Below are 14,788 nucleotides of genomic sequence, written 5' to 3'. Positions count from 1 at the left end.
TGGTGGGATCATGCTTGGATGGCAGAATGACCCACGATGGTGGGATCATGCTTGGATGGCAGAATGACCCACGATGGTGGGATCATGCTTGGATGACAGAATGACCCACAGTAGTTGAATCATTCCTGCATTGCAAACCTTATTGTTTCTTAAACATCTAGTTGGATATTTTGGTTCCTAATTTATATTTCGCCTAGCAAGGTCTGCAGTTCTTAGTGAGTTTTCCATGGTGTGTTCTTTCTTAGGTGGATTATGAAAGTGAAGAGGAGGAGGAGGAGGAGGAGGAGGAGGTGGAGGAGACCCAAGAAGGTGAAGAGCAGCAGGATGAGGAGAACACCGTAAAAAAGGAGGCGGGACCTGAAGACTCAAAGCAGCCCATTGAAGAGGAACCTACTTCATTACCACCGAAATTATCCAAAAAGAAAAATAACAAAAAAGGCATTAATAAAGAAGTGCTGGCAGAGAATCGGATCAATAATGTCCTCCGCCTTAACAATGCAGTGATGGAGTACTCATATGATACTGAACAGAGTCTGTGGTGTGAGGTAAGATGCCTTAGTTTATGTAATGCTAGTTTGGGGAGTTGACTTAGGGCAGTGTTTTTCAACTAGGGTTTCTCCAGAGGTTGCTGGGGGTTACTTGAGCAATGAGAAATTTGTGCCTCCCAGGTTAGTTACCTCTGACATCAATGATCTATTCGTTTATCTATAGGGTAGCAAACTGTTCACTGGCCAACAGTGTAGGAAGCATTCATCCCAGGCCAATATAATATGGACTGGGCACATCATAAATAGTGACAAGGGTTTCCTGAGATCTTAAAATTATTTTAAGGGTTCCCTCATTATAAAAGGATTGTAAAGGGTCTGTGTCTGTGATCTTTTAAATCTCATACAAGTTTATAAGAATACCAAAACCCACCTGAAAGAGGTCAAATGCCATTGTCGATGGATTCTGTATGATCTCAGAAAAGTCTCAAACTGACCTCAAGTTAATGCCATTCACATAGCTCCTCCACCCAGGCCCTTACAGAAATGTGGGGTTTTTCCTTTATAGGGCAAAGCAACTTTAATAGACCCCTTCTTCTCAGCAACACAGGGTGGCAGGGAGAAGGTATATGCCTGGGTGGTTGTTGGTGACAGTCAATTTCACATATGGTGCTGGCGGAGCGGTCTGTGGCTTTTTCTGCTTTGCAGGTTGACTTTCCATTAGATATTATAGATTCAGTTGCTTCCTCTGTTTATTGTATATAATCCATTGATGATCATTGGGATTGGCTTTTCAAGGTTATGGCCTGTTTGGAAAGCACTTTGATTTGGTTCCCAATGATTGATTTGAGACCCAGAGTGGTCAGATGAAGTCCATGCTTCTAGTTGGCCAACTGAACATAGATTGCCATTCTCTCAGCACAAAAAATGGCACCTGAGAACATTTTTGGTAAATGCAAATTCTTGAAATGATTTTAATAAGCTGAATCTAGGTATACATAAACCTATATAAACCTTTTATTTTTGACAAAATACTTACATGGCTGTTCTTTCTCAGGTTACAGTGAAACTGCCATTGATGAAAGTTCACTTTGACATCTCATCTCTTGTGGTGACTTTGGCACATAATGTTGTTGTTCATGAGATAGGAGGAATAACGAGGTGCCTCCTTAACGAATCCACCAACAGCAAGGGGGAGAAGGAGCAGATTCTCAACACAGAGGGAATAAACATGCAAGAACTCTTCAAATATGCTAATGTAAGTAAGGTTAAATGAAACTTTGGAATACTCTGAAAATCGAATATCGATTCTACCTTCAATTAGCACTTCTTTATATTTGTAAAAAAAACGGTGAAGCTTTCTGAACTGACCAGGTCAGGGTTATTTAAAGTAGGGCAGTGTGGGCACTATGTCTTAAGCACTCCAACACTCTAATAATCTACCTAACAATTTCCCTTTTATAGAGTTCCTACATATGTACAATTGTTTTTCAGCAATAGGTTCAGTTGTTTTTAAACACGACTATGTGCAACATCCTTTTACCCTTAAAATAAATACCTGCAGAACCCAGCAACAAAGTGTAACGCCCTTTCAGTGGAGTGTCGGGTTGGAAAACGCATGACATAATGGTGTATTTTCCATCCATTACTGGTTCTATCGGTTACAGATATTATACCTTTGTAACATTTTCTTATTTGCAGTTTGGTAAGGCAGTGACTCAAACTAGTTATCATGAAGCTTTGTTACCAGTGTCCTCCAGTTCCGGCTGGGCACTAATAATTGAAGCAGAGAGGAACTTTTTTGTTTGTCATTTTTAGCTTTTATTGCAAGGAAATAAACTAGTTTCTAGATGGTGCTGTGACATGTTAAAGGAGGATAAAAAAAATGACTGAACGAATGGGCTAGCAGGTATAAAGTGTAAGTGCCTAGAGGGGGGTACATATTTGGAGCAGTTGTCATACAAAAAGTGAGACATTCTAAAAGCGCAAAGCTTTGACACTTCCCACTGGCCAGTACATGTGGTGGTAATTTTTTTTCTGTTTGCACACAGCACATAATGCATGCACTGGCATAAATCTGTAAATATATAAAAAACAATGAGCAAGGCTAGAAATAAAAAGCTCCATGAAGCAGAGGCATGACCGAACCACATGCCAAAAAATAGAAATACCAGCATATTGTCTGTAATACAATGCTGTGTTAATGTCTTACTTTCTGCTTGCTTTAGAACTAATTCAGAGGTAGACTCTGGCCACTTGACCCATCTGTCATATGACTGGTCTTTTTCTACATCAGAATCTGTATCTCCTGTTGCAGGAAATGCTTAAAATTGTTTTGTAGCTTACTGCTGGCATCTGGCAACATGAGCCAAACACATGAAGGAAATTAGATTTCTGGAATTAGATATCCCATTGCTTGAGAACAATATTGGAATTGTTGACGGATGGAAAATTACAGTCTTTGAGGTTTTTGCAAACAGAACCAAATGAGAGATGTGTATATAAAAATCTATTTGCTGAATAAAACAGAAAGAGCTTTGTAACTGCAAGAATGTAGGTGACCTGTTGAGGTAAAACATGCTCCATTCATAGCTGCCATATATATAAAATGAACGCAGCATATTGGTAAGCATCAGCACATAATATATTAGGAGGGAATAAATCTGTGTTGAAGGCTAATACCACCTTTCCAAAATATCCAAAAAACATCTGTCACAAGTAGGACGTGGAAGCAGCCATTGCTGACTTGCTTTGCTCTCATGCTTACCCTCTGGCATAAATAATTTATATTGGTCACCTGAAACAAATACACAGATAACTACATCAGACCTAGAAATTAGGTTTTGGCCCATAGTAGGTCAACATTAAGTTGAGTGATGGGTGCTGTTCTGCATGCATCACAGTAGTGAGTCCTGATTACTCCCAGTGTTGGCTTAGACTTCCTCTGCAGTTCTCGATTTGTAGTAAGTTGGCTTAAGCTCCAGAGGTTTTTACTTTAGCCATGAAAGGTGTCATGTTTTGAAACATTCACTTGGTGACCTATCCCACATATGGAAGTTGCATGCAATTGTCTACACCTTCTCTACTTGTATTTGACACAAGAACTGCTGGATTGTTTGGCTATTACTAAATGCTTGATGGCTGACCTTTTGTCATCCCTGGATGTAGTGCACAGTCTGCAGCCATTGTTCCCAATCAGAGTTAGCTTCTCTTCTCAGACCAATGTCTTTATTGGCGCTATGCACAATACTCTGAAACTGGTGGATGAATTTGTTGTCTCTACTTGTTAAGTGTCCGGTCTTGGTTACTTGGCTCTTACAGACAACCATTCAATGATTTCCAGTACAATGGATGAAAACTCCCATGGAAGCGAATTTCTACAACTGTATTCTATTGTATTTTGCACTTAACATTGTTCTAAGCATTCTTTTGCTATGTAATATTTCAGGATTATAAAAAGTGAAGTGTTTCTGAAGTCTATAGTAAGTCAGAATATATATTTTAGTTTATATTTTTGTCTAGTAGAAAGCAAATGCTAAATCCTAATGGGTTATATAGATAAAACCTAAACATTACCTAGTCTGGTTTTCTCTTGCTTGTTGTCTTAAAGCTTACAAGAGACTCATTTCTAGTTTTTTGTTTTTTGTTTCTTTTGTCAGATACTTGATCTCAGACGTCTGTATTCTAATGACATTCATGCAATGGCAAATACATACGGCATAGAGGCTGCATTGAGGGTGGTTGAAAAAGAAATTAAAGACGTGTTTGCGGTTTATGGTAAGTACTTCTGGCCGCCTTTGCCCAAATTTGAGAACAACTGCCTCACTTGCCTAAAGCGACCAATCCATCTCTTACTTTCCTTCTCATGTACTAGAAATAGGATATACAAATGGCCAATCTATTTGCTAAATGAGGCTCTGTGTTTTAAATTGTAAGCCCTGCTGTGATCCTTGGTTGGTTTATGCACTGTTCTCACCCATCTGTGTTTGTTTCACTTAGGTATTGAGGTGGACCCTCGTCACCTCTCCCTCGTAGCAGACTACATGTGCTTTGAAGGAGTATATCGTCCTCTTAATCGCTATGGCATTCAGTCCAGCTCCTCACCCTTTCAGCAGATGACATTTGAGACCAGCTACAAATTTTTGAAGGATGCCACCATTTCAGGTAATTTCATTTAATATTTTACAGACCTTTATCCACCACAGCTGTTCCTAACCAGAGTCTGGTGGAATCCTAATCCTGCAAATGGTTGTTACGGCTTTCTTGAGCCATGTCTGATTAAGCTCCTATCTGATGGTTCCTGCACGTTTCCAGAATCAACTCCATTTGGCAGAACCATTAGAATGACACATGATCCTTTTACCGGCTAGAATTTTGACATGTAAAAAAAAGGCTTTCTTTCCAGATTACCATCATAAAGTGGCACTTTTCCACCAACCCTCATTTTATTTATTTCATCAAGGTTTCCCTAAGCCCCATATTTTTTCATTGCTTCTTCAGGGGGTAAAGAATTTGAGAAAGGCTTCATAGAAATCCAAAGAATGGATATTTGTGGGTTAGGACATCAACATTAAAAAAAAAGCTTTCAATTAACATGAAGAAGTGGACATGATAAGAGTAGGTGTGTTGTTGATGGAATTTGGGTGATGTTTGGGGAAATCAGGCATTCACAAAAGAACCTGTTGACCTTCTTAGGATGAATTTTGGACATGTTTAGGAAGCCTAACAATGAAATGCACAATTATTATAAACATTTATAAACTCAGAAAACCAAAATGTAGGATAGTGCAGCTTACCAGTTCCTGAACATGGTGGAATTGATTTGTTTTCAGGTTTATCCTTCCTTATTTTTAACTGGTAATTGCAAACACACTACTGCCTTGGGGAGACCATGCTCAGCCTTCTATTTCAGAACATCAGAATCAATATAGGAATCAGAACCTATGTCTCTCTCATATTCTTTATTCAATTTTGAACACTGCTGTACGTACAGTACAACATACAGCATACATACTATAACATAGCGGCATTAATGGATCCAAGGACTCGCAGACTTGCACGAAAGCAAAATATTTGTCAGGGGTGCAATGGCTGGCGTTGCTAAAGGATAAAATCGATAAGAAAAATTAATTTTATTTTTAAAATACCTAGTATCTGATTGTTGATGCTCCAGCTTGTGGAAGAAGTCAGTTTTTTTTAATAAAACGTTTGTTAAACCTGAAAATGAAGCTTTAAATTAAATACTGGGAATTCAACCTGCACAGAGCTTTACATAAACCAGTCAATGACCTGACAATGCAAGTGAGGTATATGATAAAAATCTTTGTAAGAAGAGTATTCATTAAAATGTCCAAGGAGAGGTTACATTTTTATTTTTGATTGCTTGTTACAATAAGTAGATCAGAGTAGGTAACTTTTGATTTATTTTCATCTCAAAATTGCTTTAGTAGATTTCAGTTCACCCTGTTGCTTTTTTTCAATCTGTGACCCAATTTTTACTTGCCTGTTAGTATTTAGGAGAGCAGATGTCAAATACCTGCAAACTCTGTATTGTCTCTCATCTTAACAGGATTGCGTTAAAGCGTCTGTTCTGACAATCTGATTTACAATGCATCTGACATAAGGATAGGGATATGCCCCACCCTGTTTAAAATGCAAGAAACTCTTTGAAATCTAGCTTCAGTGGATTACAAAGAACTCAGAATAAAGTAAACAAGTAAAATGTGTCCTCTGAGCACCAATGATTGCTAACTGATTTTACCAGAATTGTACTGTAATGACCAGAATTATGCCTTTTCTGCAACCGTCTGTTGTCTCTCTTGATCTGATAATTTCAGATGTTTGTAATGAGGGGTGTGTGTGTGAGAAGTAGGTAAGAAGCCAAAGGCTTTGTGTCACGAGGTAGGAAAACACAGAACAATTTTTGTCAAGTCATTGAACAATCCCCAGATACATTTTCTGCCTTAAACTAGATACACACGTGCATTAATTGTCGTAAGAAAACTAACGACAGATTAACGATTATGCACGATTATTTTGAATGATCGTATTGTGCACAATTCTGTACATGCTGTAACAATAGGATTGTTTAAATATAATCTACCAATAATGTAAACAGGCTAGATACGATCATTTGAACGATACAGGAAGTGACATGTAAAGGAGAAAGTGTACTGCAGAACCATCCACGATCACTGAATGACCGCACACACAATAGATTGCGAACAATCATCGCCCAATCAGATTTGCCAGGACAGTCGTTCGTTTCCAGCAGCAATCCTCGTTCATCGGCGTCGTTGTGCACTTTTTTTCTTAATGATTATCGTACGAAAGGACGTTAGTTGTTCGTTTTCAACAACAATTATTGCACATGTGTACGCAGCCTTTGGGTATAGAAAAACTGCCCAGACGAGAAGGTAAAAGATTGGAGTGTAGGGTACTCCCCACACCCTCCCTTACCCAGTCACATTATCTGCCTTTGGGCAGACCAGTCTCTCCTCTCCCTTCCATGATTTGTGCTACACAAACAATGGTGTGAGATACCATTCTATTACAGCCCTTGGTAGGTACAGAAGTCGCCCGGACATCCTCCGTGTACATCCTAGGACAAGAGGAATTAGGGGGATTCTTCCCTATTAAGCAATATCCATGGACTAAATTATCTAAGCAGGGTTTGTGAGCTATAGAAAATACTTGGGCGTTCAAAATGCTCAACATTCACCGGCGATTAATGAATATATATGTAGGATACATCAGTACATTTAATATTATTAAACAGGATTTAGCGCCCACATATTACGCAGCACTGTACATTAAATAGCTGTTGCAAATGACAGACGAATACAGACAGTGACACAGGAGGAGGAAAGGATCCTGTCCCGAGGATCTTACAATCTACAAGGTGGTCCAAGTATCACACAATACATTCTTTATAATGCTAAAGCAATTTTTGTCATAAGTCAAGTAAGTTTTAAAGATTCATGTTGTTTTAGAGCTGACTTTCTATATTTGAAATGTGTTTGCATGTTAAAATAGGACAGTTCAAATGGAATAGCTCTGCTGGACTTCACATTAGTAAAACTACTCATTGGGCTTAATTCTATAGCGGAAGAGTACATTACAGATAAAAGTCGTTATAAAGTTTGACATTTTACCATGTTGTATTATTTCATCAGGTTTTTGCTGATATGTCTGTCTTTATTTCCTCTGCATGATCTTCATTTCCTGTATATGAAGATTTTTTTTTTTTTTTTTAGTTTTTCCTGTTTGATCTTCTTGTAGCTTTTCTACAGCACTTTCACTCTGGGCTCTTGCATATCTTTACATTTGTAAAAATGGCAATTTTGCCTCAGATATACTCAGTACCTTCCGGTGGATTTACTCACACTTATATTCTGTTCAACTCCGGTCAAGTAAAGAAAGACAAATATATCCCAATGGGACAGATAATAGCCGATTAATTCCTTGTCCCAGGTGGAAGAATAAAATGTTTTAGCTACAGTTGCCAGTTTAAAAAATGTCAAAAGTGGAGCGATATAAAGTTCAGCAACCATTCAGCTGTATATGCCATGGCAGCTGTATGATATTGTCCCAATTTGCTTGTTTTAGCTGACCTATCTTGACTTCTTATGAGTTACTGTGACTTTAAAGAGAAAGCATGTTATTTTACGAATAAAAGCCTCCCATACGTAGACATCCAAAAACCTTGAGACTGCTCCTGGGTTTCACCATCTTGAATGGGATTTGTAGTTATTGCTCCACTTTTGGTTGCTACAGGAAGGTATGGACATGTAGTTATATAAGGAGATACACTGTAAACTCCAAGAAGAAGTGATTATGATGTGCAAGGAGAGGGGCTGTGCTAGGTAATCAACTCATTATGGGCCATTCAAATTTAATAACAAGTTCACATTGCAAGGCAATAGATCATTTTCTTATTACTTTACCTGAAATTGTTTAGGTATGTTTCTCTTTAATAGGATAGGTATTCTTCTATATATATATGGTTTACACTCTGTGCCAGGACAAGGTCCGCAGACACCCAACGTGAAGATGCCAACATATTATTAACAGAAGATCCTGGCTTTGCCCAGAAAGAAAGAGAGCAAGAGTTATGAAATAACACATTTTTTCAACATATTCCCCCCTGAGACTGATGCACTTGGTACAGCATAGTTGCAGCTTTTCCAGACCGTTAAAAAGTCCCTTGGTTGAGCCGCAAACCAGCTCTCAGCAGCATCTTTGACGTCAGAAATGACCTCAAAACGTTGCCCCTTCAGGTATTTCTTCGAATTCGAGAACAGATAATAATTCGAAGGGCCCGGGTCAGGTGAGTAGGAGGGGATAGTAGACCAATTGGAAACCCAGAGTGTTCAATTTTGCAGCAACAATGTTGGCCGTGTGCACAGGTGCATTATCCTGCAAAAAAAGCATCCCTTTTGTCAACTTTCCTACGGCGTTTCATCTTACCTGCGTCCTTCAGTTGGTCCAGGAGGTTATCATAATACTGTCCAGTGATACTAGGGCCCTGAGGTAGGTAGTTCACCAACAGAATACAGTCTTTGTCCCAGAAAAGGGAAGCCATAACTTTTTTGGCTGATCTCTGGGTTTAGTACTACTTTCGCCACCTGGACCCGCTGTGGCCATTCCTTTGACTGTTCCTTTGTTTCAGGATCATGGAGCCAGGTTTCATCCTCAGTCACTAACCTAGCCAAAAAGCCCTGTACAGCTTCAAAATGGGCCAAAACGGCTTTGGATGCTTCAACTCGTTCCTTCTTATGATCACTGTTCAAACATTTCGGCACCCACTGAAAGCTTGCGCATGTCTAGGATAGTGGTGATAACAAACCCAACACGATGTCAAGTGTCCGGGTTATCGTTTTTGCAGATATTCGCCGGACCTCAAAATCCGGGTCAGTTGAGGTTGGGGGGAGCCCACACCTTCCAAGGTGAAATGCCCAGTCTTAAACGAGATATCCAGGTTTTGACAGTGCTGTAGGAAGGACACTTCTCCCCCAGTGTTTGTAACATCTCAGTGTGAATGTCCTTTGCTGACTTTCCCTGGAAAAACAAAAACTTCATGACGGCCCGTAACTCCAATGATGTGAAACTTGCTTGTGCCTCTGCCATCACAGCTTCTCACTAAAGAAAAAAACAGTTTTAAGAATCGCAAAGACATGATGTTTGCGCTGCTACATACTAAGATATTAGGCTGTTATATGCCCCCACACTCATTTTTCTATTTCATCTAGAAGGGGGCAAAGCCAGGAACTTCTCAGCACCCCTCGTAGATTAATTGGGCAGAACACCCTTTATTTTCTGTGTCATTGTTTGTTTTTTATGATGGAATTATTGATTTGTATACTTTTATTGTTTAATGTGCAATGCTGCCATGTGCATATTATGTTGGTGGTTTATAAATTATTAATTAGTAATAATTTAGCCCTCTTGTAGGTTGTAAAGGTGGATTTACGCATATTTTTTCTATGTATTGTGCAGGAGTTTAGGTTACATGTCCACAGACATATGAGAAGGACACCTCTTCCCTAGCAGAGATGGTGGCATATAGGTATTCTTCCTGCAGGAGCAATTAGCAGGTTCAGAGGTAGTACTAGGTTATCCTAATGTACAGCCCAGAAATCGGTTTTCCAAACATAATTTTTATCAGTGGTAGAATGGAAAGATGGGTTATGTCTCCACTTTCAAAGTCACACGATAAAATGTTTCTGATGCTTGGTCCATTTTAAGTTTCCTAGAACCAGCTAATGCTATGCTGCATGATAGTGAACTTTAAAAGCTGCAATTCAATGAGGTTTTTCTGCTCGCGTGTCAGGAGAAACATAATACTAGGAACATGAGCTAAGTGCCCCAGATTAACATTGGAGTGTGTAGGGCCTAAAGAGGTAAAATATACCATTGTTATTTCTTCTGAAAGCAAGGATTCATTTCCCTTTTTTTTTCAGAATAATATGTTTTGGGGGTTTCCGGAGAGGTATAGAAATGAAATGACCTACTTATTATGAAACGGATAATCTCATCCAGATCGGACAGGAAATCCTAGGAGTTGGTTAGACTTTTGCGGTCAGCCATTGTCCTTGTGCTATTAATAGATGAATATAAAGCAGCCTCAGGCATTCCTGTGACTAAGAGAACTTGTTCTTCTGTTGACTGAAAAGAAGTCTGTCCAGGAACAAAATACCTGTCTGATTCAACTTGAACGCTCCTATTTGTGTCCGATTCTGCTTATTGTGTGAGCAGTAAGGCTACACATTGTTCACCATGTTACACCATTATGTGCAAGAGTCGTGGAAGAGCTTATCCCATCATAGTACACCATCAGTTGTATGTAAAAGCAGACCTGCTCAAAGTAGTGTGAATATATTACCTTTTTCATGGCCCTGTTTCCTGAACTTCGCTGCTTCAACACTTTTGGTTGTGTAGAATTCCTTCTACCCTCCACATATTGTGGTATCTCCCCTCGGCTTGTAGGTTACTACAAGTTGCATAAGCACTCGGGAGGTACCACTGCACGCAGCGGGGGAAACTGGTGTTCAACCAGCTGGCCAAAGCCTTTCAACATCCTCCTTGTGTTCATTGTCCAAATCAATGGCACTACCTAGATAGTCCATACTGTAAACGGATTAAGCATCGCCACCCAAGAACAGATGAGAATAAAAAGGAAAAGCAAACATTTTTTTTTAAGGTTTAGGGATGACTAATTTACATCACAATGCTTTATTTTACCTTGAAGTGTGTTGCATTGCACTCTTAGGGAACCCATTTAAAATGTATGTGTTGCAATGCACATTATGAAAAAAATTGGGTTTGCTGTGTATTTTTTGCTGAAGAACACAATTCACTTTGTACATTGTGGTGTGTTGAGGTGCCAGTATGGCATTCAAGGCATGTAATGCATCACTGCATGCACTGTGTGTCATCTCGACCCACTACATCCGGCTCGTTGGACAATAAGCAAGTAGTATCAAACTGATAAGTTATCGATTCTGTTCTCTTCTGTTTATACGTTCTTTCTTTTGTGTATACTGTTGTAAAGAGAACAATGGGAAGTTTCCTAAAGACAAATTTAGGTTTCCTTCTAGCTGTGTCTAAAAGTAATTTTAATGTAAATGAATGCATGACTATGTACATTTTTTTAGTGGAAAGTGTACATTTCATTTCTATAATGTATTAGACACCATGAAAAAGGTCCTTTCTGTGTTTCTCTCTGATTTAGTTCATTATTATAAGATAATAAAAATCTGATTCATACGTATTTTATTTTTTTAACAGGTGCCAAGGATGATCTGCAATCCCCATCTGCATGTCTCGTAGTTGGAAAAGTTGTGAAAGGGGGTACTGGATTGTTTGAACTTAAACAGCCAATGAAGTGAATCTGCAGGCTCCATGCCAGAATGGTATCAGACCGTGCCTTATACAGCCTGCCAACACAAGCAGATGTTCTATCCCAATAGACTGTTTCATTACACAATCTATCTTGGCTGCCAGAGAGCACAGCCTCGGGAGTCCTCTGGATTTGGCTATTATTTGCTTGCTGTGTTTATACCAGACTTGAAGGTCACCACTTACACCTTGGAGACCTGGCCATAAAGGAATAAGATTAAGAGAATAACATTCTCCAACCTGATGTCTTGTAAATGTTTACACGTGTAAAATGTACTTGTAATAAAGTCTGTTTGCTTGGACTGTGTTGCTGTGTGCTTCATAATTGCAGAATTGCTTGTTGGTATGAAAGAAGACATGTCCTAGTTAGGGTTTCTCCCACAGTGGCAATAATCAGACTTAAAATATTGCAAGCTTATCCATGGGGCTCTTAAGGCTCTTAACTTTAAGATGCCCATTTATAATAGAGTGTGGATATTATGGGCACAGCAGTGATATTCCACTCCACAGCTTGCATTTTAGGGCTTCTTTATAAGTTGCAGTTGAGATGAAGCCTGGGATGTCCTGTTGAGTTTCTCAGAGAACACATTGAATGGAGGAGAGGCCATTTATGACTTTGACAGGTGATCAAGCTATTTGAAAAGCATTTTACTTCTGTTTTTTGTAGTTATACATTTGCTGTATAAAGCTACGTACACACTTCCAATTTTTATCGTTGGTAAACGAACGACGAACAATCCTGCACGATATCTGCGAACGATCGTATGGCACCGATCCTGTACCTACAGATAACGACACGATCGTTCAAAGATATTGTACACACGATAGATGCGATCGTTTGAACGATACAGGAAGTGACGTACACCACAGGAAGTGAGCGAACGTTCGTTCACCGCGCATGCTCAGACCATGGACGATCACTGAACGACCGTACACATGATAGATAGTCAACGATTGTCGTCCAATCCGATCCGCCGGTCTGGTCGTTCATTTCCAACGACTATCCTCGTTCGTCGGCGTCGTTAGGTACTTTTTTTACGAACGATTTTTGGCCAATCGGTCGTTCGTCGTACGTTCGTCGTTCATTTCCAACGATAAAAATTGGAAGTGTGTACGCAGCTTAAATGGACTTCTTAGTCTGTGATGAACAGGACAGAGTGCCAAAAATAATCCTTGTTTGTAAAACTCAGCTGTGGCTTACTAAGATTTGTGGGTAAAAGAACTGTGCAGCATACACTGAGCTGCCAAAACGTTAAAACTACGATCAGAAGCGATATTACCATTTATTATCTGATTACAGTGGCCCATCATGAGGTGGGGTATATCGACCAACATGTGGTCTGTTTTAGGAAGAGATGTTCAGGAAGCAGGGAAAAACGGACAAATCTAAAAATCTGAGTGACACTGGGAGGGTCAAATTGTAATAGCTGGAAGTTGAGTCTGAACATCTCCATATTGGGGTGCAGGGCTTTTCCAAGGCTCAATGAAATGCTTTGGTGGGGTGCTAGCTCACCTGGTCTAATCCCGTAATAGTTCTACTGTAGCACAAATCTCCAAAAAAAATCCAATGCTGGTCATTAGAGGAAGGTGAGAGGGTAGCTTTCTGTGCATCTGTAGACCAGTAAGAGTTTTCATTGTGATCCCCGTCCATTCCAAAATGATCCAACAATAAGCATATGAACAGAACTGAAGCAACATGGAGCAATGGAAGAAGATGTTTTGGGGAAAAGCAGCAGGTAGAACTAGAAGAAGACAGGTCCATGTAGGCAGTGTGATTCAAAGGTTCTGCCGCTAACATCTTGGTGATGGACACCGCAGGACATCTTCAGAGTTCTTCTAGAGTCCATGCTTGCATGCGTTTTGAAGGCATATAAAGGAACACACACAATATAAGTAGGTCTCAAAGTTTTGGCTGATCTGTGTATATTGTGATTAGGTGCAGACTATAACTAACAAAGTCTTGGCTCATATTACTATTTTTTGTGTTTTATGTTTTTTTTTTTTTTTCCCCCATGTTGGCCTTCTGTTTCAACACCTTAGATGAAAATTATACATCTAAACTGAAAATGATTTTTCTTGATTGCTTTCCCATTAACAAAAGCAGATTGGTCCCCTTGACTTGTTCTTGATAAACCATACTACTCAGTCAGTGCCACAAAGAGACAATAAAAATCACAAGGACAACATGTAAAGCCAGGCACTTCTTTAGTTGTGAGCACTAATATTTACATGTTTAAACTGCTTAAATATTGATTAGTTTTTTAATCAGTACAGAAAAAATACTGTCAGTAAATGTTTTAGTCATTTGTAAGGGGAATGATGGGTTATGTATTGCAATATCGGCCATTTTATCTGTCAGATGGTTCTATTTCTTTACTTATTAATGTGTTTATATAACCCTGACCCTGATGTTCTGCAGCGCTTTAAAAAATCTATACCACTCTCTCAGAGGAGCTTTCAATCCATTGTCCCTTAGTTACATGACATTAACATAAACTAATGTCATTTCCTGCAAAAAGGGATGCAGGGGGAAAACAACAATTACATTTTTGTATATAAATATATATTAACACTTGTTTAAGATATAAAATGCATCAGATAACCAAGGTCAATCAGTTCAGTTTTACATCTGCTGTAAATACATCATAAGTGTTTTTAAAAATGCTGATCTTTGGCCCAGCACCTACAAGCTCAGGTTAAACAATGTGCAAATTCCTGAGCCCCAAGGCGGTGTTTCTTAAGTCTGTTAATAGTCATACAGGTTGTTTATTCACCTTCCTCAGACATGCAGTCAGTACACAGGTAAGGAGGAAGCTGTAATTTATGCCTCAGCCTGGGCACAGCTCTGAACAACCTTGCAGTTTGGTAAACCGGTAACGCGAGGTGGCCATTTTCTTTTAGGC

General features: G+C 39.3%; 1 protein-coding gene across 1 annotated transcript in view; it reads left to right on the top strand.

Annotated features, from left to right (window-relative positions):
• POLR1A (RNA polymerase I subunit A) overlaps window positions 1–12,187 on the top strand; it is a gene marked incomplete in the record, with an annotated part of 56,654 nt that extends 44,467 nt beyond the window's left edge. Inside the window, 5 exon segments of the mRNA XM_072406593.1 lie at window positions 246–545; window positions 1,543–1,743; window positions 4,145–4,262; window positions 4,485–4,649; window positions 11,775–12,187. Of these exon segments, the coding sequence (XP_072262694.1) occupies window positions 246–545; window positions 1,543–1,743; window positions 4,145–4,262; window positions 4,485–4,649; window positions 11,775–11,875 (885 nt within the window).
• Window positions 12,188–14,788: the final 2,601 nt, after the last annotated feature.

This window comes from Pyxicephalus adspersus, chromosome 3 (assembly GCF_032062135.1).
Source record: "Pyxicephalus adspersus chromosome 3, UCB_Pads_2.0, whole genome shotgun sequence".
NCBI lineage: Eukaryota > Metazoa > Chordata > Amphibia > Anura > Pyxicephalidae > Pyxicephalus > Pyxicephalus adspersus.
The sequence above is the reverse complement of the archived record's forward strand: the minus strand, read 5'-3'. Positions and strand labels throughout refer to the sequence as shown.